This window comes from Saimiri boliviensis, chromosome 7, assembly GCF_048565385.1.
Source record: "Saimiri boliviensis isolate mSaiBol1 chromosome 7, mSaiBol1.pri, whole genome shotgun sequence".
Lineage (NCBI taxonomy): Eukaryota > Metazoa > Chordata > Mammalia > Primates > Cebidae > Saimiri > Saimiri boliviensis.
Window position 1 is genome coordinate 16138630 of NC_133455.1, and position 23925 is coordinate 16162554.

Genomic DNA, 23925 nt, shown 5'->3' on the forward strand with positions numbered 1-23925 from the left:
GACTTACTTTTCGCCTAAAAACCAATTTGTAAATCTGAAATCAACAACTGTGTCATTGTGATTCACTAAAAAATAGTATCCTTTAAATGCCAGGAGTCCTGTGGGCACAAAAAAAGATGAACAGAAAATTATAGATAGCAAGATTATAAAGCTGTCCAATGAACTGTCCAACAAGTAACTTTGCTTACTAAAAGCCACACTATTTTCAAGATGTTTTGGCAAGAAACACTCCCACAGAGATATTAAGTCCTCCAAGGGACAACTATTGAAAGGAAGGAGCTGGAGCCCCTAGCATGAAAAGTACACAAGGATCACAAACTAATGTAGTGGGACTTCAGTTTTGAAAACACAAAGCCTCCGAAGCAGAAAAAGAGGAGGGGATGTGGAGAGACGAAGTCAAAGCAAAATCAGTCTCCGGCATGGTTTGTGGGATAATTAAATCTCAAAGGCCTCCCAGTAACAGAGTTTCTTACTGTTAGTCAGTTCCCAATTTGGCATAAAGATCTAAGCAAACAGGTTTTCTCCAAGGGCATACATTTAGTTCATGGTGCCAATTCTACATAACTGGCCCAATTTCACTAAAATCCCAAGGCACCTAGATTAAAAGAGAGATGGAGAGAGAGAAAAAAAGCAAGCCCCTCTAAAATAAAATCATAAAGCAGCAGGACATTCCACAGAAGAACTTCCTCCCTGTTTCAAAATAAAAACACCCCAAGAAACAAATGAAAACGCTACTGATTTTTATTACTTTGTGGTTTTACTTTTAACGATTGATGAAACAAAGCCAGTTCTACAAACTCCTAGCCACCTACTGTCACTCTCATGCAAGAGCGCCATAAAAACCCTGACTTCACAGATCACAGCCAACTTAGTCACTGCACCCTAACGGGGTTCTGTTTAAGAATATTTTCTATTCTTATACATGTGCTCTAAAAAGTGGGTTAACAACAACAACCAAAAGCCAAATCCAACTGGCCATAGAGGGGAGAATTCTGGTGGACAATTGGACTACTGTGTTGCAAATTAAACTGTTCACACCTGCAGAATAATCTCACCAGCATAACCAATCTACCCTGTAATGCAGCCCCATTGTACCAAAAGGGGATCTCTTCTTCCACTAGATCCTATCTTTCTCTGATAAACTCTTTGGATGAGAAAACCAGCAGCAGATGTGAAAGCCACATGGCCCTCTACAAAGCAGGAGAGCAGAAAGCAATGTTAAAAGAAATGATTTCTTAAACAGCAGCTCGCTATCAAGAATGAAGATTTTATCGTCTAATGCTGACTTTGTGTAAAGCAGCTAGCTATTAGACCCTGTTCCAAGACTTCGGCTAACAGCATCAGGCTGAAATCCAGGAATCGGCCTCATTTAGCTATACTCTTGTTTTCAACTCTTGGGAGCAGGGCCAATGTGTAAAGTTAGAATATAACAAATCAAATTTCCAAGGGGAACGAAAACAATATAGGTACTCATGCTTAGTGCAACTGATAGGCTCTGAGCACAGTTTACATTTCAGCACATTTTTAAAGTCAATTTGAGTCTTTAAATAATTTCCATCGTTTCCCAGACACACATTGTGCATCAAAAAATATTTGCCAATGCCCCGACTTAAGCAATACTGCAACAATCAAGAACATTAAAAATCCTTTGAAATTCATATTCAAGTAGAAAAATGATTAAGCAGAATGCTTCATAAAGAAAGAGTAGAATGGCTCGGCGCAGTGGCTCATGCCGGTAATCCCAGCACTTTGGGAGGCTGAGGTGGGTGGACCTCCAGGTCAAGAGTTCAAGATCATCCTGGCCAACATGGTGAAACTCCATCTCTACTGAAAATACAAAAATTAACTGAGCATGGTGGCACATGCCTGTAGTCCTAGCTACTCAGGAAGCTGAGGCAGGAGACTCACTTGAACCTGGGAGGCAGAGGTTGCAGTGAGCCAAGATCGTGCCATTGCATACCAGCCTGGCAAGAAAGCAAGACTCCTCTCAAAAAAAAAAAAAAGAAAAGAAAAAGAAAAAAGAATTTTAAAAAGTCTAAATGGTCCTGTATCATGTGTGACTTCACTGAACTGCCATAGAGATAGCAAGCTGTAGAGTCCAGATTTGGCTACAGTTTTCACCACTCTCAAACCGCCTTCCTATGCTGAATGTCATAGTCTCAGTGGTGCTTTCAATTTTAGTGTGCAGTTTTCCTACCACTGAATTTTGCGAACCCTTTCTCTTAAAGCTGTAAACAACTGTGTAAAATGCATGATAGAATCCAGGGATGAAAACGCTAAGCACTAAACAAACTAATTTTTTGGCGGTTATGGAGAATGGATACTCCAGTGTCTCCTAGAGAATACAGTTGTCCATCAAAAGCCAAATGGGTAGCAATTATACACCCATTTAACTTATGAGAAATCAACAGAAATCTATAAATGTAATACAATACATTAACAGAATGAAGGGGAAAAACGATATAATCATGTCAGTTGCAGAAAAAGCATTTGACAAAATTCAAGATCCTTTCATGATGAAAACTCATAATAAATGAGGTATAGAAGGAATGTACCTTAACACAATAGAGGCCGTATGTGACAAAACCAAAGCTACCCTGATACTCACTGAAAAGTTGAAAGCTTTTCTTCAGCAATAAGACAAGGATGTGCATCCTGACCACTTGCACTCAACACAGTATTAGAAGTCCTCGTCACAGCAATTAGGTAACAGAAAGAAATAAAAGGCATCCAAATAGGAAAGGATGAAGTTAAACTGTCCCTGTTTATAGGCAATATAAACATAAATATAGAAAACCCTAAATACTCCACCAATAAACTAATAAACAAATGTGGTGATGTTGCAGGATACAAAATCAATGTACAAAAATCAGTAGAATACACCAACAACAAGCTATCTGTAAATGAAGTCAATAAAATAATCCCATTCACAATAGCTGCACCAAAAGTAAATACTTAGGAACAAATTCAACCAAGGACGCTAAAGACCAGTATGCTGCAAACTATAAAGCATTAAGGAGAAAAGGGAAGAAGATATAAATAAATGGAAAGATATTCCATGTTCAGGGATTGGAAGAATACTATCAAAATGTCCATACTACTCAAAGTGAGTGAAATGCAACCTATCAAAATTCCAAAGACATTTTTCACAGATATAGAAATAACAATGATAAAATTTTTATAAAAACACAAAACATTGCAAATAGCCAAAGCAATCCTGAGCAAAAAGAACAATGCTGGAGGCATCACAATACCTCATTTCAAAATATACTACAAAGGTATAGCAATGTAAACAGCTTGGCACTGGCATAAAAACAGATACACAGATCAACAGAATAGAATTGAGAGCCCAGAAATAAGCCTGTGCATTTACAGTCAATTGATTTTCAATAAAGGTGCCAAGAACACACAATGGGGGGAAAAAGTCTCTTCGATAAATAATGTTGTAAAAACTGGATAGCCACATATAGAAGAATGAAGTTAGACCCCCATCTCACGCTATTATAAAGAAATTAACTTTCACTTGAAGCCAGGAGTTTGAGACTAGCCTGGGCAACCAAGCAAGACCCTGTCCCTACAAAAAATTTAAAAGTTAGCTGGGCATCTTGGCATGAGCCTGTAGTCCCAGCTACTCAGGAGGTTGAAGTGTGAGAATCACATGAGCCCAAGAGTTCGAGGCTACAGTGAGCTATGATCACACCACTTTATACCAGCTTGGGCAACAGCGTGAGTATCTTAATAAAAATAAATAAATAAATTCAAAATGTATTAAAGTCTTAAATGTAAGACTTGCAACTGTAAAACGATAAGAAAGAAAATTAGAGGGAAAACTCCATGACACTGGTATAATGATTTTTTAGATATGACCCCAAAAGAACAGGCAACAAAATCAGACAAATGGAATTACATCAAACTAAAAAGCTTTTGCACAGCAAAGGAAACAATCAGCATAGTACAGAGACAACCTACAAAATGAGAAAAAATATTTCCAAACCATATATCTGATAAGCAGTTAGTATCCAAAATGTTACATAAGGAACTCAAACAACTCAATAGCAAGAAGACAAACAATCCAATTTGAAAATGAACAAAGGACCTGAATAGACATTTCTCAAAAGAAGACATACAGATGGCCAATAGGTATATTTAAAAACGCTCAACAGCACTAATCATCAGAGAAGTGCAAATTAAAATGACACTGGTTAGAATGGCTATTGCCAAAAAGACAAAACAAGTGCTGACAAAGAGGTGGAGAGAAGGGAAACCTTGCACACTTAGGAAACAGAGGTGCCTTCGAATATTAAAAATACAACTACCATATGATCCAGCAATTCTGGTTGCTGGATATATATCCAAAGGAAGTGAAAACAGTAAGTCAGAGATCTCTGTACTCCCAGGTTCAATGCAATGTTATTTACAACAGCCAAGATACAGAATCAACAGATAACTGGATAAAGATAATGTGGCATATACACACGAAGGAATACTATCTAGTCTTAAAAAAAAAAAAAAAAAAAAAAAACCAAGAAGAAGAAAATCCTGTCATTTACAACATGTTTGAACCTAGAGGGCATTATTAAATGAAATAAGCCAGGCACAGAAAGACAAATGTTGCATGATCTCACTTAAATGCAGAATCTAAAAAAGTTGAGCTCATAGAAGTAGAGAATAAAATGGTGGTTACCAGTGGCTGGCGGAGCAGGATGGCAAAGAATACAAAACTTCAGTTAGATGGAAGAAGTAAGTTCAGGGCTCCACTGTATAACAGTGACTTCAGTTAATGATATATACCTGAAAATCACTAAGAGAATAGATTTGAAGTGTTCTCACCACAGAAAATAAGTATGTGAGGTAATACATGTTAGTTACCTCCACCGAACCATTCCACAATGCACAGGTATTTCAAAAATCATGTTATACCTGATAAACATACATAACTTTATTTGTCCATTTAAAAAAATTAAATGAAATTTTTAAAAAAGAAAAATCAGGCTAGGCGCAGTGGCTCATGCCTGTAATCCTAACACTTTGGGAGGATGAGTTGGGCAGGTCACTTGAGGTCAGGAGTTCGAGACCAGCCTGGCCAACATTACAAGACCCTGTCTCTACTAAAAAAACAAAAATTAGCTGGGTATGGTGGCATGCGCCTATAATCCTAGCTACTTGGGTGGCTGAGGCAGGACAATTGCTTGAATCCAGGAAGCAGAGGTTGCAGGAAGCCGAGATCATGGCACCGCACTCCAGCCTGGATGACAGAGCAAGACTCTGTCTCAAAAAAAGAAAAGAAATATCAATCACACACTCTTCGCCAAAAAGGCGAGAACAAAAGAACAATTTTAATGGCATAAACCTTTGCCTCTCTCAAAATGTTGCCAAAACCACGCTGGCACCCCCTGCTTAGAGAGCAGACTATCAATGGGGCCGGGCATGGTGGCTCATGCCTGTAATCCCAACACTTTGGGAGGCCAAGACGGGCAGATCACCTGAGGTCAGGAGTTTGAGACCAGCCTGGCCAGTGAAACCACATCACTATTAAAAATACAAAAATTAGCTGGGTGTGACGGCATGTGCCTATAGTCCCAGCTACTCGGGAGGCTGAGGCAGGAGAACTGCTTGGACCATGGGGAGGGAGGACAGACGTTGCAGTGAGCCAAGATTGTGCCACTGCACACCAGCCTGGGCAACAGAGCAAGACTCCGTCTCACAAAAAAAAAAAAAAAAAAAAAAAAAAAAAAAGGAAAGAAAGAAAGTAGACTATCAGGCCCACCCCAGACCTCCTGAATTTGAATCTGCATTTTACCAAGATCCCCCCATGATTCCTATACGCAATGCAGTTTGGCCTGAATGATATCACCCACCATTCCACTCCACAGGCATATGACCCAGAGTACGCATGAGATGGGTGACACTGATCTGCAATTCCTTTGGTGGGTCTCAGTTCTCACCTGCCCTGCCTTGCACCTCACTGATTGAGATCCTAAAGTTTAAAGGGTAATTTGGACTATGCACCTAAAACATGACTTCACTGTTCTGTCCCTGGGCTGACCCTCAGCCACCAACCTAACAACTGGCTTGATTTAACCAAGGGCTCACATCTTTGCATTAAAAACTGTGAGTACATTAATAGCGCAGGCAAGCTCAATAAAGGCTTAGCACCAAGTTGTCAGCCGCCAGCACACTGCCACAGGCCAGCCATAACTCAGACTGCAGGGAGAAGAGAGCTCTTGGGTCACAGAAAGACACACACCGAGTGGTGATGTGAACTATAATCCTTTAAGGTCAGGGTGGCTTTCCTTCAAGCAAACTTGCCATCCAATTCATTCATTCTGCAAAGTTTGTAATTCTGTAAGTAAATTTCTATTACCCAGAGGAGTCCTATACTTTAATCACTCATTTAGGGAAATCTTGAACATCTGTTGGTGACAGCTTACCTGTGCACATCTTCCTAGTTCTTTCCTGTCCAAATATTGAAATATATTGATTGCCAATTCATAAGGCAGTTGGATATCAAAGAAGGGCACATCATTCATTTCGTTCTGTGGGGGACAGAAAAGGAAATAAGTTTACAATTCTTAGATATGGAAACAACTCAAATGTACAGGCCCTTTAAATGACCAGCGATATCCTTAGGTGGTGACAAGATAGTTGAAGCTGTTTCCCAGGAGGGAGGCATCTGCACTGTTTCACCAGGCAGTCATGGAAGTATTTCAGAACCTGCCAGCCATCCACCATTCTCAGACTCCCACACGTCTCCACTCCTCATATTCACTTATGAAACTCGTATGACCATTTCCCATCGTGCTTCACAGAGCAGCAGGGGTGCTATCTTCCAGCCTTGTGTATGGCACAGCAATTAGTGCCAAGGTCTGTAGAGAGGCTCCTGACCTCTAAGGAAAGGTGAGCAGCAGGCAGCCAAGAAAGTGAGCCTTGAAATCAGGGAGGCCACCCCTCCTCCCAGGGCAACCGCCACTACTCCCAACTAGGAAGGGAGTGGGTACCCACAGCTAGAGAAAAGCTGCTTTAGGTCACAAAGGGGTTTTCACTGGGAAAAGAATAGGGCTACAAACATGAGCAAAATGTAAACAAGCGCAGCACTGCTCTTGATCGCAGTGAATGCCACCTCTCCTTGACCACTGGCAAAGTGCAAGGTTTCCCAATGCTCTCAGGGGCTTACACTGGTTAACCTGAGCGAGCCAGTGCAAACAAAGCAGTTCTTCTTCGGTGTCATTTATTAATGCAGAGAAATCAGAGCTCGCCTGCCTTTGGATAAGCAATTAGAGATGAGGTAACGGACTTTACTTGAGAGATAAGGCTGTCATGACGATCCTGGTAGCACAAAGAAATATGAGTGTGAAACAGAAAAAAAGCCAAATGTACGTATGTACCCCTCTGCCTGTTCCCAATCCACCTGCCAAAGCTCACTTTGGTATGTGCTTCTGCAAAGCCAGGAAAAGCTGTGCTCTTTGTCCCAATAGCATTCGCTTAATAAAATCCATTTTTAATAAGCTTTGGCTGACATCAGTGACTTATTGCTTGCAAGCAAATTGTTAATTCACCACTCAAACGCAGCAGTCTTACATATTGCAAGGCTGCTGTCTCAAAACAAAAATCGCCTCATTGTTTTTAAGGGAGTGTAAGCACTGATTTAGACCCTACCAGGACTCAGGGTAAAGATTTCTTCTGGAATGAAATTTCTGTTCATCTAGGGGTCTCAGGACTAAAAGATATCCCAGAGCATAAAAAGGAAATGCAGTATTTAACTGTAAAAACAGTGCAAAGGATGAAGGTCAAAAGGGTTTTCTGGAGGAAAAAAAGAGTAAGAGTTGACAGCTCTCTGTGGGCAAAGAGAAGGAACACAATGTTAAATCAAGAGAAATTCTGGCCGTACAGAAAAACACAGGAAAAAAAAATCTGCAAGTGTAATTAGAAGGCTCGGGGTTCGTGCCTAAAAAAATAAAGGAAAGTCATTGGTTTAATGTCAGGCTCCATCCCCTCCCACAACTAATCGGTTTCACTCATCAGGAAAAAGAGCCGCATCATTTTCTCTCTCGGCCTAGATACAACTTGAGACTCCTCAAATCAACACTGGAGGGAGTCACTGTTTGCCAAGGAAAGCTGCACTCAAGATGAAACTTTCCTTTGCAATTGTGGTCCTCCTCCTGCTTTCGTTTTTTGGATTTTGACTTTGTGGAGAGGACTACTTTACCTACTTGGTAAAGAAACAAGAGAAAAATGTTCCTTATCCTCATACAAATAAAGCCAAAGAAAAGCCTTTGTTCACCGAATCTGAAGTCTCCTTTAGCCTTTCCCTGTTAGAGACTTGCCAGGCATTGCCTTCTTCAATTGGTCCCATTTAGGACTGACTATGAACTGGTTTCTGGACTTGACACTACTCCAAAGAGGCACAGGACATCATCTTTGTTTTTAGCTATTCTGATGCAGAAAAGTCACACTGCTGGTAACAGAAGCCTTCCAGTTTTGTTTGTTGTTGTTGTTGTTTGTTTTGTTTTGTTTTGAGACGGTCTTGCTCTGCTGCCCAGGCTGGAGTGCAATGGCGTGATCTCAGCTCACTGCAACCTCCCAGGTTCAAGCGATCCTCCTGCCTCAGCCTCCCAAGTAGCTGGGATTACAGGCGCCTGCCACCACGCCTGGCTAATTTTTGTATTTTTTTTTTTTAGTAGAGATGGGGTTTCACCATGCTAGCCAGTCTGGTCTCAAACTCCCAACCTCATGCAGTCTGCCTGCCTTGGCCTCCCAAAGTGCTGGGATTACAAGTGTGAGCCACAGTGCCCAGCCCAAGCCTTCCATCTTTTGCCTACTCACTTGGCTTAGCCTCTACCCTCATCATGGGAGACAATGCCTGTACGTTGGCATTATCCTAGCCCTGTATCCTTGAACCCAACCACCATAATCTCTGGGATGCAACCCAGCTTGGAGGTTCAGAGCAAAGACTCAAACTGATAAACCTGTTCGGCCACCTTACCAACAAGCAACCAGGCTAAGTGCATCTGTGCATTCTCACCTGCAAAACAGGTATAACCACTCTATGAAATAGGTATGCTAGTAAGAATAAAAATGAGACCCATGCTGGTCTCATTGTTAATGCATGCAGTATGATGGCTCTCGATCATTTAAAAGTTCTGAAGGGCAACCACTGTTTCAAACCATTGAATTGTAATTTTGTAAAAGACTCTACACAGCCAAACTTAAAACAAAACAAAAAAAGTGTGTCCTCAAAATTACAATCTAAACTCCAAAAGAGATCAAGTCCCGGACTTTCATGTAGATGACCTTCCATGGCTAACCACTGGAAAATGGCAGGGAAAAAAAAACAGAAACCAATACACTAAAGGAAGGTCCACATCTTAAGAAATATATAGACACCCCCCACCCCCCGCAAGGTGAGGAGACCAAATGCTCAAGTTTCATGCTGCACACTTAGGATAATTCCAGCAAGACATTCTATAAATGGTCCTTGTCATAGATACTGCAGTGGGTCACTCGGATGCTCCCTTCGGGTCCCCCTCATTCCCCTAGATGAAAATGCTGCCTGCTGTTGAATCATAGCTGAGTCCATTCCTAGGCAATGCCTTTGACCAAACAAGCTGCCTCACCCAAGTTACATCCCCTCTCACCCCGCAAGGCAGCCTGTATCCAATGACTAGTCTATGGCTGGGTACAAAGGCCTGGCCCGCTTGCTCAGTTCAGGACCTCTCTGAACAGAAAACCTGCTAAACCACCTACGTGCAGATCTCCATCTCAGAGTCTATCTTTTGAAAAGCAATAGACATGACCCATGATAGGCCTGTGTTCAATATACTCCCAAGGGTTCTTCTGTACACCTCCAGAGACATTAGTCCAGGTAAGCTACTTCCCTCTCCCCTATTCAAGGAGGATACTAGAAGGCAAGTAAGTAACATCACTACACCAGCCAACCAACAAACCAGAATAAATTCAAGGTTAAGTAACTGATTCAACAACTTCGGTTTGTTATTATTGGAAATATCATTTGGGAAACACCTTATAAGAGGCAGAGCTGTGAGCATATTTGGCCCTGTTGTTGAAAACACACCTCGTTTATAGGTGTGCATGATTTGACAAGGATGTGAAGCCACATCCTGGACAAAAGCTGTGGCCTAGTAACCACGTAATTCCTACTACTGTAGCGGCAGCAGAATGTCTTAGGCACTCTGATTGGGTACTTCCCACAGTTCATAAATGTAGGTTAAAAATACTACTTGCTACTAGTGTGCAGAGAAATACTTTCTTATCTAAAAGATGCTATCAGCCAGAGGTTGGTTAACAAATATAAAAGTGCGGCTAGACAGGAGGCATGAGTTCTGGTGTTCTGTAGCGCTACAGGGTGACTATAATTCACAACAATTTATTGCATATTTTCAAATAGCTAGAAGAGCAAATTCTGAATGTTTACAACACAAATAATAACTGTTTTAGGTGACAGATATGTTAATTACCCTGATTTGGTCCATATACATTGTATACATGTATCACACTGTGCCCCATAAATATGTACAACTATAATGCATCAATTAAAAATAAAAAATAAATAAAAGGGGCTATCAGTCTTCCACCCAGACTACTGTGAAGCACACAGCCATCCAAAAGGTTATGGGCCACATTAACTCAACTCTATACTGACTTAAAAACATGAAAATGGACATCCTGGCATTTTGGAAACAAAGATATTCCAAGAAGAAGGAAAAGGAATTAAAGACAGTGGAAATATGAATATAGGGAAATTTGGTCAAACTATAAAAATATCAATGTGGCTACAATGTTTAGAGAAAATAATTTTGCAGTAGTGGTCCCAGCAATGTGAGACTAGCCAAATTTATTCTATAGGAGACCAATAAATTCAAAATATTAGTATTCCTTCAATGTTAGGAAAAGTATCAGTTTGATAATATACAACCTTGCTTTTAGTTCTTTCACAATGGCTCAGCCATCAATTCTGTATCACTACTGCAGACTTTGGTCCTGTATTACATATCAAAATCACCTGTGGAATTAAAAAAAAAAATGCCCAGGGCCCTACCCAGACCTACTGCCCTGCATATCCAGGGATAGGGCTAACACACCACTTTCTTTTTTTTTTTTTTGAGACGGAGTTTCGCTCTTGTTACCCAGGCTGGAGTGCAATGGCGTGATCTCGGCTCACCGCAACCTCCGCCTCCTGGGTTCAGGCAATTCTCCTGCCTCAGCCTCCTGAGTAGCTGGGATTACAGACACGCGCCACCATGCCCAGCTAATTTTTTTGTATTTTTAGTAGAGACGGGGTTTCACCATGTTGACCAGGATGGTCTCGATCTCTTGACCTCGTGATCCACCCGCCTCGACCTCCCAAAGTGCTGGGATTACAGGCGTGAGCCACCGCGCCCGGCGCCACTTTCTTTTTCTTTTTCTTTTTTTTTGAGTCAGAGTCTCACTCTGTTGTCCAGGCTAGAGTGCAGTGGCACGATCTTGCCTCAATGAAACCTTCACCTCCTGGATTCAACTGATTCTTGTGTCTCAGCCTAACAAGTAGCTGAGATTACAGGCACTCATCACCACACCTAGCTAATTTTTGTGGTTTTTAGTAGAGACAGGGTTTTGCCATGTTGACCAGGCTGGTCTTGAACTCCCAGCCTCAAAGTGATCCGCCCGCCTTGGCCTCACAGAATGCTGGGATTACAGGCATGAACCACCGCACCGGCCTCAAGTACCACTTTCTCCAGCAATCCTCATGCACATTAAAAGTTGAGAACACAACCCTACATCATAGGCAGATATAAAAATCTATCCATCCCCTTTCCTAATCAAGGGGGGAAAAAAACTACAAGGGGTCATATTACTTGGTTAACTTAAAGTCAGTGAATACTAGATTTTCCCAAAGTCTACTGGACTTACTCCAAAAACGCTGAGAGAAATTGTAAAGAGATCCATCCCCAGGGAGGCTGATTTGTATTCCTACGTGCTAATGTAAGACTAATTCTGTAAATGGATTGGTTTTGTGCCTTACTGTTAGAAATTTAATCTGTCTTCTCTTGTTTAATAGAAGAAGGGATAATTACTAAGAGCCAAAGCAGTAAAAAGTGAAGAAACTGCCTTAAGGTTTTTGTTCCCAATGTCTATCTCCAGGGCAAAGAGAACATGAAAGATCCCTCTGGGTGGTGGTTTAGGAAACTGAGAAAAGCACCTTGAGTTCAAAGAAGAGATTTGCAATAACATTTCTACTAAATCTAAGACTGAAAGGAGACTGTTCTCTAAAGGCGTTTATCTCAACTTTCCACATACTGCAAAAGCTGAGCAGAGTAGATCCACAAAATCTCAACAGAAGAAACAGATGAGTTTCTGTTTCACCTGTGTCTTCTTTGAGAAGAAAAAAAACTGGTTGGCTGGTTGCGGAAATAGGGGAGGGAGAAGGTCTGAAAGGCAGTCAAGATAAATAGGCATCCATTTATAATCCACAATTGGTCTTGAAATATATATTCTTATACACACACAGAGAAAAAAAAGTCAGAAATAGGCCAGGCACAGTGGCTCACATCTGTAATCCCAATAGTTTGTGTGACCGAGGTGAGCAGATCATTAGGGGCCAAGAGTTCAAGACCAGCCCAGGTAACACAGTGAGCCATTCTCTCTAGAAAAAATTAAAACAAATTAGCCAGGTGTGGTGGCACCTCCCAGCTACTGAGGAGGCTGAGGTGGGAGGATTGCTTGAGCTTGGGAGGTCGAGGCTACAGTGAGCCATGATCACACCACCACACTCCAGCCTAGACAAAAGAGAGAGATTCTGTCTCAAATAAAAAACAAAAAACAAATGTCAGAAACACACCAAAATGTTAACAATGGTAGCCTCTAAGCAATGGCATTACTAAAGATTTTTATTTTCTTATTTCTATTCATCTGAATTTCCTAAATATTTCTACATTGAGCACGTGATATTTTCAAAGACACACAAAAGCAACACATTTTTAAAGTAATTTATGTTCAAAATACTAAGTTCAGGGCCACACCAGGTGCTAGGGAGAGAAAGGTGCTGTTAGCAAGTATATAAGAAATGGTGTCTACACTCAGAGAGCTAAAATCTTCATAGAAATAAGTCGCTGTCATGTAAAATGAAATAAATACAGGAGACTACAACAGGCGATATAAATCATCCCCCAAGGTACTCCAAAGTTCATTAGTAAGCCAACTGTACAGAAGTTGGAAACCATTTCTCCTAACAATGCTGTAAAGAGCGGCTAAGCTCCCAAGCAGTGCACAAAAAACCAATTTCTCTCTTAATGTTTAACCTAATCCCCATGCCTAGCTATGAGGAAAAGCAAAAGGTATTCAATAAATATGTGTTGATCACAAGTGCGGGTGATATAAGTGAACTATAATACTACAGAATCTAACTAGCTCAGTGCCTTGAACACAGTAGATGCACAATGAATGTCCATGAAATTTGATTTATCCTTTTTTTACGGGACTAGGCTTTCCAGCCTCATGACACATTCTCACTCCCCTGGGGACTCTGGCAAGGAAAGAAGGTAGAAGACGCCAACCTAAAGACGAGCAAGTGCTGGGAGAAAACTCAGGAGGCTAGGTGTGGTGGTGAAGGAGGGCGGTGTGAAGCAAAATGGGCTGGGTCTCTGCTTTGAGCCCCCTTTTAGTCAAAACTGGGATCTGAGCTTTAGAACACAGCAGAGAGAGAAGACAGGAAGAAGAGAAGCTTCAGGCTCCAGACGGGTACCACAGTGGGCATGGTTTTGTTTGTGAAATGCATAAAGATGTCCACATTAAGGGTCCAAGACACTGCAGGCACATTCCCACCATCAGGATTGGCTATAGAATTTGTGGGGCCTCTTGGTCAAAAATGATTAAGAATTTCAAGGGAACAGAGCATTGAACTAAGTGTGGGTCCTGGCCACCACAGAACCTTTCATTTGCCTTCTGGGCCTAGAATCCCCTCATCCTGATCTCTGTATGTTCACTCCCTCACCTCCCTTAAGTTTTCCACAAAACGTGACCTTCCCAGAAAGGCTCTGTTGGACAGCACTACTGAAAATTACAGCCCCTTCCCTGGCAGATACACTCTATCCACTCCATTTTCCCCAGAACATTTATTTATTACCTGACAATTATCTGTCCATTTTCTAACTCTCTCTTGCCCTGAATGTAAGTTATACAAGGGCACAGGCTTTTTTCTGTCTTATTCAATGCTATATTTTCGATGCCTAGAATAGTGGCTGGTGCTAAGAAGACACTTAACAAGTATCTGTGGAATGAATGAATGAAACCCAAGCTGATTCATGCAGCAGATCCTTCCAACAAAGACCTGACGTAAGTCACAGTTGTTCTAGTATACACAGGCCTCATTTCAAAAAGTTCATAAGCAGATGCCTGTTTCTATTTACGAATTCGTGAATAACGTGAAAAACCGAATGGCACTGAAGATAAGAATTTTTTAGTTGTGGGAAAGGGAGAAATTTGGGCTGGAGAAATCAGGGAAGAATTAACCCGGGAGATGGAACTCAAGCTGAGCTTGAAAAGGCAGGCAAAGGACAGGAAAGAGGCAAAGATGTTATTCCAGGTAAGTCAATTCATGAGTACACATTTGGTTTGGTTTGCTATCTCATTGCTTCTTAGCCAGAAGAAAAGTGTTTACATTAGGGAGCTTCCTTATTTGTATTTAACTTAAAAACAGAAGAAAGTTAAGCCATTAAATCTATCTTGTTGGCAACATAAATGTAGGATCTGACAGGTTAAATATTGACATGGGGAGTGATAAGTATTGCCAGCAGTATTAAAACTTATAGCAGCCCTAAAACTCCGTATCTTAACCTGGAAGGATGGTTTGAATGTTTAAGGGTTCTAACCATCACAGAGCTTCTTTATAAAGTTGCTGTCAGAAGCAAATAATTTTGCCCATGTTATTTCAACTAAGCAAATGTAGACAGGGCCCCTACTGTGCTAGTAAGGCAGGTGGAGGTAGAATGGTAAGGCAACAGATCCCGCCCTCCAGAGTTTCACAAGAGGTGGAAGCTAAGGGCTTATCAGTGGTAAGTTTCAGCAAAGAAGTAAAATAGCATAGCAAACTCTTCTGAGTACTAATTATAATAGCACCAGCTTAACTGTATCAGCCCCTTTCTGTACTCCAGGCTCGGTGCTAAGTAAGTTCCACGCCTTATTTCATCGCGTTTTCTTAAGATAGGTACTAACATCATCATCATTTGACAGCTAAGACAGGGTAAATTAACCTGCCCAAGGAAACTGGTAGCAGCAGAGCCTGAAGCTGAACCTAAAAGACTGCAGAGCCCAGCCCCATAGCCAAGGCTGTCCTGACTCCATTAATGTCATGTTTTTAGCTAAAAGAAACAAGACCTTAGGGCTCTCTGAGGACAAGGAGCCATTCTGTTTACTGCTGATTCCCCAGCACCGAGCTGATCAACAAATATATGTCGGATGAACAGAAAACAGTCATCCACCCTTATCCAGTTCTGCTTTCCACAGCATCAGTTACTTACAGTACAATATTGAGACCCCCACATTCATGTTTACTATAGTACATTGTTGCAATGTTCTACTTTTTTGTGGCTATTAATCTCTTACTGTGCCTTGTTTATAAACTTTTTATCATTGGTCTGTGCGTATAGGAAAACAACATGGTATATAGCGGGTTCAGTACTATCTGCATTTTCAAGCACCCACTGGGTTCCTGAAGTGTGTCCCCAGTAGATAAGGTGAGCCGACTGTACTCTCAGAGTTAGTGCTGCATCACACACCCACCTGAAGTGGGTATCAGTTATTGATGGTTTTTCCTGCCCAACATCCACTTCCTCTCGAGGAAACCATCCCACTCCCACTCTTAGTCAACAGCATTTAGGCGGAGCTGACCTCACCTTTATCTTCAGGAATGGGCAATGAATACAAGTCTGGCCAATTTGAATCAGTGATTGGCTCAAAGGTGGACCCATGACCCAGTCTGCACCAGTGGGAATTTAGGTTCATGACTTGTTGCTCTCTTTCCCGAGCTGCTAGGCAGATAGAATGTAAGACTAGAGTTGCTGGTAGCCATTTTTCCCTAAGAGGAGAGCCTGTCTGTGAATAAAGCCAATAAAGGAAAACAGGATTAAGAGAAGGCGACTCCTACTTACCTTAGGTAAGCACCCAAAACAAACACTACCATGTGGAATTCTGAGTTACAGCAATCAACAGATTCCAGTTTCAGTTAAGTCAGTTCGGGTTTTTTAAGCCAGTCTGAGTTGGGTGCTTGTTGCTTACAGCCCAGAGTCCTGATACACCACCTAAATAAAAATGGGGCCCAAGCAAGTGGCTATCACAACCATTCCACTGAAGAAAGCAGCACACTTGCAATTGTACTCAGGTACATCCAGTATCTCCAAGAAGCCTGGGTTTATGAAGACAGACGGGAAAACATGGCAGAGAAAGTGCCTACTGCCTCTGAAATTCTGACCAGGGATGTGTCGTTCCTTTTGTTAGTTTACTTATCAAGTGCCAGTTTAGGTATTCCCAACTCACACCCTAAAAAGAAATGGATGCTAAGCAGTATTACTAAAAGCTTCATAAAAGATGAGGCTTGGGAGGAGTCCTGCGTTTTCATTTTTTTTTTGAGATGGGGTCTCACTCTGTCACCAGGCTGGAGTGCAGTGGCGTGATCTTGGCTCACTGCCACCTCTGCCTCCCGGGTTCAAGCAATTCTCCTGCCTCAGCCTCCCGAGTAGCTGGGACTACAGGCACGCACCACCACACCTGGCTAGTTTTTTGTATTTTAGTAGAGATGGGGTTTCACCATGTTGGCCAGGATGGTCTTGATCTCCTGACCCTGTGATCCACTCTCCTTGGCCTTCCGAAGTGCCAGGATTACAGGTGTGAGCCACCACGCCCGGCTGAGTCCTATGTTTTCATGTCAAGCTTTGCTTGCCCATCAGAGGTTCTGGCCTATATCCAGCCAGATGACACTCGAAGGCAGCACTGCTCACCTACCGATCCAAAGGCAACTTCATTCTTGATTGCTAACTTACTAGTTGTTCTCACTCTAGTGATAGACACTGAAGACTCAAGTGGAGGCGACTGCACCAGAAATACAACCGGGTGCACTAATGAAAGTGTGCCAAAGGTTGAGAGGAAACCGGGGCAGGGAGAAAGTGTAAGAAGGTGATACCGGATTTTATTTCCCATTTATGTCAACTGAATCAGCTTGTTAGAGATTCTGGGGAGTCCCAAATGGAACGAACTCTTCCTTTCAGGAGCCACCCGTGGATGAAGAAAGGATTCTTGGGAAGGCACAAGGCAAAGACAATAATACGGTTACCCAAGGCAGATCTGGCCCACAGACAGGTTCTGTTTAACCTGCAGTGTCAGCACCGAAAATTTTATTAATTTTTTAGTTACCAAAAATTAAAAATGGAAAGAGTTTGTGAGGCAGATGGACATAGTAATGGCCCCAAATTTGTTCATGTCTCTCTGTAACCAAGCACTTGGGTAAATCCACACTGACTCCGGACTTGGCCACATGAAAATAACAAACATGACCTATGCAGACTTCAAAAGCACCACTGCATCCGGCCATTGGGGCTCACCGTCTTGATGCTCTCATAGCACTGAGAAGGCCCACTTGGGGCTAAGCTGCTGTATGGTGACTCATAACCCAGATACACACCTCTCTCTCCTTCCCTCTCCATCTCCCCCTCTCCCCCCACCTCTTCTCTCTCTCTCTCTCTCTCTCACACACACACACACACACACACACACACACACACACACACACACAGAGCCAATTAGCCAACCCCAGAAGCAGACCAGCCTGGGTGACTGCAGCTAACCTCAGACGCATGAGTGAGCTCACCCATGCCCAGAACAAGCTGCCAGCCTACAAAATGGTGAGCTAAATAGTGGTTGTTTGAAGCCAAAGTTTTGGATGGTGGTTTTTAAGTGAGACAGAATCTAAGTTGCCCAGGCTGGTCTCAAACTCTTGGGTTCAAGCAATCTTCCTGCCTCAGTTTCCCCTGCAGCTGGGAGTACAGGTGTGTGTCACCATGCCCAGCTTGGATGGTTTTCTCATGCAGAAAAAACTGAGAGTCCACATAAAAATGCATATTCCCAATTTTAAAAAAATCTAAAGACCTTACAACACTAGGACCACATTCCTACAGGGCAAGAACCAGCTAATGGGGGCAGTGGCTACTACCCTGATCTCAGCCGTAGCATGTATTTCCCATGTCTTTATCATTTCGCTCATGCTGTGGTCAAGTTCTGCTGTCATGTCATCTCATTATGGTAAAGAATAAAGTGGAATACTATATTCCACATACATGAGTTACTATCAAGAGTGAGAAAACCAGTACAACCACTTTGGAAAACCGTATCTACCAAGACTAATCTATGCATACCTTATAACCCACCAATTCCACTCCCAAGTGAACACTCAGGAAAAATGTGGACACATTTTCCAAAAGATGTACAAACATTTACGGTGTCATCGTTTCTGAGAGTCCCAAGCTGGCTATCAACAAACTAGTAGCAATTCCCATCAACAGTAGATAAAATGTGGCATATTCATAGAGATCAATCTCACCGATAATGCCATTCACAAGAACTCAGACACATGAGTATATGCTGTATGACTCCACTTAATATACAGTTCAAAAACTAAATGTGGTGTTCGAAGTCAGGAGAGGCCAGGCACGGGGGCTCACCTTTAGTCCCAGCATTTTGGGAGGCCAAGGTAGGCAGATGACATGAAGCCAGGAGTTCAAAACCAGGCTGGCTAACACAGTGAAACCCTGTCTCTACTAAAAATACAAAAATTAGCCGGCCAGGGTGATGCATACCTGTAGTCACAGCTACTTGGGAGGCTGAGGCACAAGAATCGCTTGAACCCAGGAGATGGAGGTTTCAGTGAGCCAAGATTACACCAGAGCACTCCAGCCTAGGTGACAAAGAAACCCTGTCTCAAAAAAAAAAAAAAAAAAAAAAAAAAAAGTCAGGTGAGGGGTTACCCTTGGGTGGAAGGGAACTCAGGGTGGGGAATGTGGTTGTGACATGCTGATGATGCTGCCCTGTGACCTGGCTGCTGCTTACATGGATGTGTACACTTGAAATTCATCAAGCAATCGGGCACAGTGGCTCACGCCTGTAATCCCAGCACTTTGGGAGGCTGAGGCAGGCAGATCACGAGGCCAGGAGTTCGAGACTAGCCTGACCAACATGGTGAAACACTGTCTCTACTAAAAATACAAAAATTAGTTGGGCATACTGGTGTGCACCTATAATCCCAACTACTCAGGAGGCTGAGGCAGGAGAATTGCTTGAACCTGGGAGGTGGAAGTTACAGTAAGCCAAGATTGCACCACTGCACTCCAGCCTGAGCAACAGAGCAAGACTCAAAAAAAAAAAAAAAAAAATCAAGCTGTGCATTTAGGACATATATGTCAATACATAGTTTGAGCTTAAAAACTTTTAAAAGTGAGAAAACAAGACCAAGATGGCCATGTTTCAAGACAATTCCTATAATATCAGACAAGTTTAATGTGACAAAAAGAACAGTTGCCACTATGAAACAAATCATTATAAAACTATGACCAGAACACATAAAAACACCTCATGAGCTGGGAGAAAGGACCTACTGTGCAACTCCCAGCCTGCCTCACTCAGTGCATCACCTGCCTGAGCCCGGTGTGCTCTGGGCTTGCAACCACTGCTACAGGGATCCAAGCCTTTTCCATAAATCCTGTCGTCATTTATCAGACTGGAGATAAGGGGCAGGTTTATTATCCAAAAATCAGTTACTTTCCTAATGCTTATCCACAAATCTGTTGAAAATAATCACTTGAAAGAGTTGTTGGGAGAAATGAAAACTATGTCTCTAAACCCTTAAGATAGTACCAAGGAGACAGTAAGTACACATACAATGAATTATGCCTTTAATTATAGCGGTGTTACTGAGGATTGCAAAGTCTTGTTTGTTTTTGTTTTGAGACAGAGTTTCCCTCAGCTGGAGTGCAGTAGTGCGATTCTGGCTCACTGCAGTCTTGACCTCCCACGCTCAATCAATCCTCCCATGTCAGCCTCCCAAGTAGCTAGGACTACAGGAGCATGCCACTATGCCTGGCCAATTTATGTACTGATGGGGTTTCTCCATGTTGCCCAGGTTGGTCTGGAGCTCCTGGGCTCAAGAGATCCACCCACCTCAGCCTCCCAAAGTGCTAGGATTACAGGCATGAGCCACCTTGCCCAGGCACACAGTCTGTTTTTTTGCCTGCTTTTGACAGGGTCTTGCTCTGTCACTCAGGCTTAAGTATAGTGGTACAATCATGGCTCACTGCAGCCTCAACCTCCTGGGCTCAAGCGATCCTCCCACCTCAGCCTCCCAAGTAGCTAGAACTAAAGGGGTGCACCACCACATCTAGGTAATTTTTAAAAATTTTTTGTGGCCGGGCGCGGTGGCTCACGCCTGTAATCCCAGCACTTTGGGAGGCCAAGGTGGGTGGATCACGGGGTCAAGAGATCGAGACCATCCTGGTCAACATGGTGAAACCATGTCTCTACTAAACATACAAAAAAAATTAGCTGGACATGGTGGCGCATGCCTGTAATCCCAGCTACTCAGGAGGCTGAGGCAGGAGAATTGCCTGAACGCAGGAGGCAGAGGTTGCGGTGAGCTGAGATCGCGCCATTGCACTCCAGCCTGGGTAACAAGAGCAAAACTCCGTCTCAAAAGAAAAAAAACAACAAAAATTTTTGTAAAGACGGGGATTCCACTATGTTGCCCAGGCTGGTCTTGAATTCCTAGGCTCAAGCGATCCTCCTGCCTCAGCCTGTAAAGTGCTGGGATTACAGATGTGTACCACCACACCCGGCCTACAAGGTCCTCTTTAAAATTAGAGGTGCCCCAAAGGTTGTATGTTACTCATAGTAAAGCCTAGTAGTACCCAATGTGGTGATTCTGAAGAGGGCAGGGGAGACCAGGAACATGAATTCCAGGAAGACAGGGCAGGCCTTTTCCAGCAACATGAAACAGATTCGGATGTGCCCTCTAGATCCTCCAGTACACAGGCTCCCTCTGTTTTTAGAATACAGCAGACCCTTGAACACTACGGGTTTGAACCACGTGGGTCCGTCCACTTATATGCAGGTTTTTTCCTTAAATGTTACAACAAATGTGCCTCTGCCACCACTAAGACAGCAAGACAATCCCTCCTTCGCAGCAGCAGCAGCCACCGCCGCCTACCCAGTGTGAAGGCAATGAGAATGAAGGCCTTTGTGATGAGCCATTTCCACTTAATAGATAGTAAATACATTTTCTCTTATAACTTTCTTAAGGACACTTCCTCCTCTAGCTTACTTTATTGTAAGGCTACGGTATATAACACACAGAAGATACACAATACGCGTTAATGGACTGTTATCAATAAGGCTTCGGGTCAACAGCAGGCTATTAGTGGTTACGTTTTGGGAGAGTCAAATATTATACAGATTTTTGACTGCAACGAGGTGAGTGGCCCTATCCCCCAAGCTGTTCAAGGGTCAACTGTACTTGATTTACTTCTTTACTATTTTTGGTATCAATGTCTATACCTCTAAGGGTTACAACTGGAACGCCTTGAGAATCAGGACCTGGAAGCCATAGAGTATAATGTCTTAAACTTGCCTGATCAAGCCAGTCATCAGATTTCAGGGCCCGTTCCCTGGTGATGGTGTTAGCAGGACTGGGGAAGGCCCAGAACCTATATTTTAACAAAGCCTCCAGTGATTCTCACGCCAACTCAAGTTTAACTTGGTGAAACCTGAAGTTGAAAAGACCTGGATCCCCAGAATCTATCAGTGACATAACCCTGGGCAAGTTACAGAGTGAGTTTCTTCATTTGTAAAAGGAGAGTTAAAACCTACCTTACAGGATTGTTGTATTCAAATTAGGGCAGAGCATAGGACCAAACACTTGGTAAAAATTCAAACAGTAGCTATTAATGTCATTTGAGTAAACTACATATTACATAAAACTGGCCATTATTGAAACAGCTTGCCACTGAAAGAATTATTCCCAATTGAGAAGATCACTTGAGCCCAGCAGTTTGAAACCAGACTGGGCAACACAGGGAGACGTTGTCGTTAACAAAAAATTTAAAAAATTATCTGAGTGTGGTGGTGCTTGCGTGTAGTCCCAGCTACTCAGGATACTGAGGCAGGAGGATGGCTTGAGCCAGACAGTTTGAAGCTGCAGTGAGCTGAGAGGGCAACACTGCATTCTGGCCTGGGCAACGGAGCAAAACCCTGTCTCAAAAAAAAAAAAAAAAGAAAAAAGAAAAAGAAAGAAAGAGAGAAAGAGAAGAAAGAAAAAGGAAGAGAGAGAGAGAGCAGAGCAAAACCCTGTCTCAGAGAGAGAGAGAGAGAGAGAGAGAGAGAGGAGGGACGGAGACAGGGAAAGGTGAGAGGAGGAGAGAATTGTTCCCAATTAGAAAGCTGTGTAGAGCCTTTCTTTGAGCGTAATTTAAATCAAACCATTAAAACCTGCTGCCTTGTCCTCTTAACCTGGGAGCCACCGATGCATTTCAGGTGATCTGGATTTTCCCAACTTTCTCAAGAGGGTTATTTTTAACGGAGAAGGTCCCCAGCTTCCTCCAGATTCTCCAAGGGATCTATGCCCCACAAAAAGATAAGAAATCCTCATGAAAGTGCCCCAGAGTTCTTCCCGCTCTCCTTCCTTTTTTTCTGAATCTTTTTGAATACGTGCACCGTTACAAAAATTAGTGAAAACAGTATGCAAAGAAAAGTTAAAATTCCTTCCTATTCATTACCTGGGTCCTCCTTTTCAAAAGCAACCTTTGTTCAAAGTTTTAGGTAGCTTTCAAGAGCAGGATTTCTCAACTCCACACACACTCGCTGACATTTTGGCCTGGATAATTTTTTGAGCGTGCTGTCCTGTTGTGCACTGTAGGATGTTCACGAGCATCTCTGGCCTCTACCCACTAGATGCCCAGTTAACATGCACACATACACACCCCAATGAGACACCCAAAAATCTCTGCAGACATTGCCAAATCTGGGGGAACAAAATCGCCCCGACTGAGAAGCGCTGCTTCCAGAAAGACCCTAAGCACGCACTAATATCGGTGTTTGTGCGTCTACTCATTTTCTCGGGCAACTAGAGGCACACAGTTACTCTTCAAATCACCGCAGGGGTTTGTCCTGAGGGCAGGGGCGGGCGCGGGCCTCGGCGAGAGGCGACGGCCACTCACCAGGTCGCGGATGAGCTGGTCCACCAGCTGCTCCCCGCCCCCAGCGCCCTCGCGGGCCCGAGGAAAACGGGACCGGCTCGCCACGTCCTGCACCTCGGCCCGAGTCGCCCGCGCCGCCGGAGGCCTCCCTGCGCCCTCCAGGAGACCCTGGGCCAGCGCCGGGTCCCCCGAGGCCTGTTCGCGGCGCCCGGGGGCCACCTCCGGCCGTCGCGCCCGCCTCTCGGCAGCCTCGGGCCGCCGCCACTTCCTCGGCGCCTGGGCCTGCGCCAGCTCCTCCTGCCAGCGCCGACGGAACTCCTCTAAGCTGCAGTCGTCCATCGTCGCCGCTCCCGGCGCTCCACGTCCTCTGGCCCCGCTGGGTGCCACGGGAGAGTCCCTCCACGGGAAGTGTCCGCTACGGCCGGAAACCGCCGCCGCCGTCGCTCTAGGGTTCCGGGTGGGCGGCCACGCCCCCGCCACGCCCCCCGGTCTGGCCCTGGGCGCCCTTGGTCAGGCTAGTGACTTGCGGCGCCCAAGGCGGAGGTCTACGCACCCGCCCTTCAGCCCGTCAGCTCTCCTGCCTATCACTTATGCTAAGCTCTGACTTCGCGCCAAGCATTGTTCCTTCATTCAGCAAACATGCATTGAGCGACTACTCTATGCCAGGCACCGAGAATTCAGCATTTAAACAAAACAGAAAACC

General features: G+C 43.5%; 1 protein-coding gene across 2 annotated transcripts in view; it reads right to left on the reverse strand.

Moving 5' to 3' along the window:
- Window positions 1-23638, reverse strand: part of FBXW8 (F-box and WD repeat domain containing 8) — a 126577-nt gene extending 102939 nt beyond the window's left edge. The window contains exons 1-2 of one of the 2 annotated variants that reach the window (XM_039472272.2): window positions 23244-23638; window positions 6432-6536 (exon numbers count right to left, since the gene is read on the reverse strand). In XM_039472272.2, the coding sequence (XP_039328206.2) occupies window positions 6432-6536; window positions 23244-23561 (423 nt within the window). In that variant the 5' untranslated portion in view covers window positions 23562-23638. The remainder of the gene's footprint in view (window positions 1-6431; window positions 6537-23243) is intronic. The other variant, XM_074402186.1, reaches the window with a different exon arrangement.
- Between the last annotated feature and the right edge of the window lie 287 nt (window positions 23639-23925).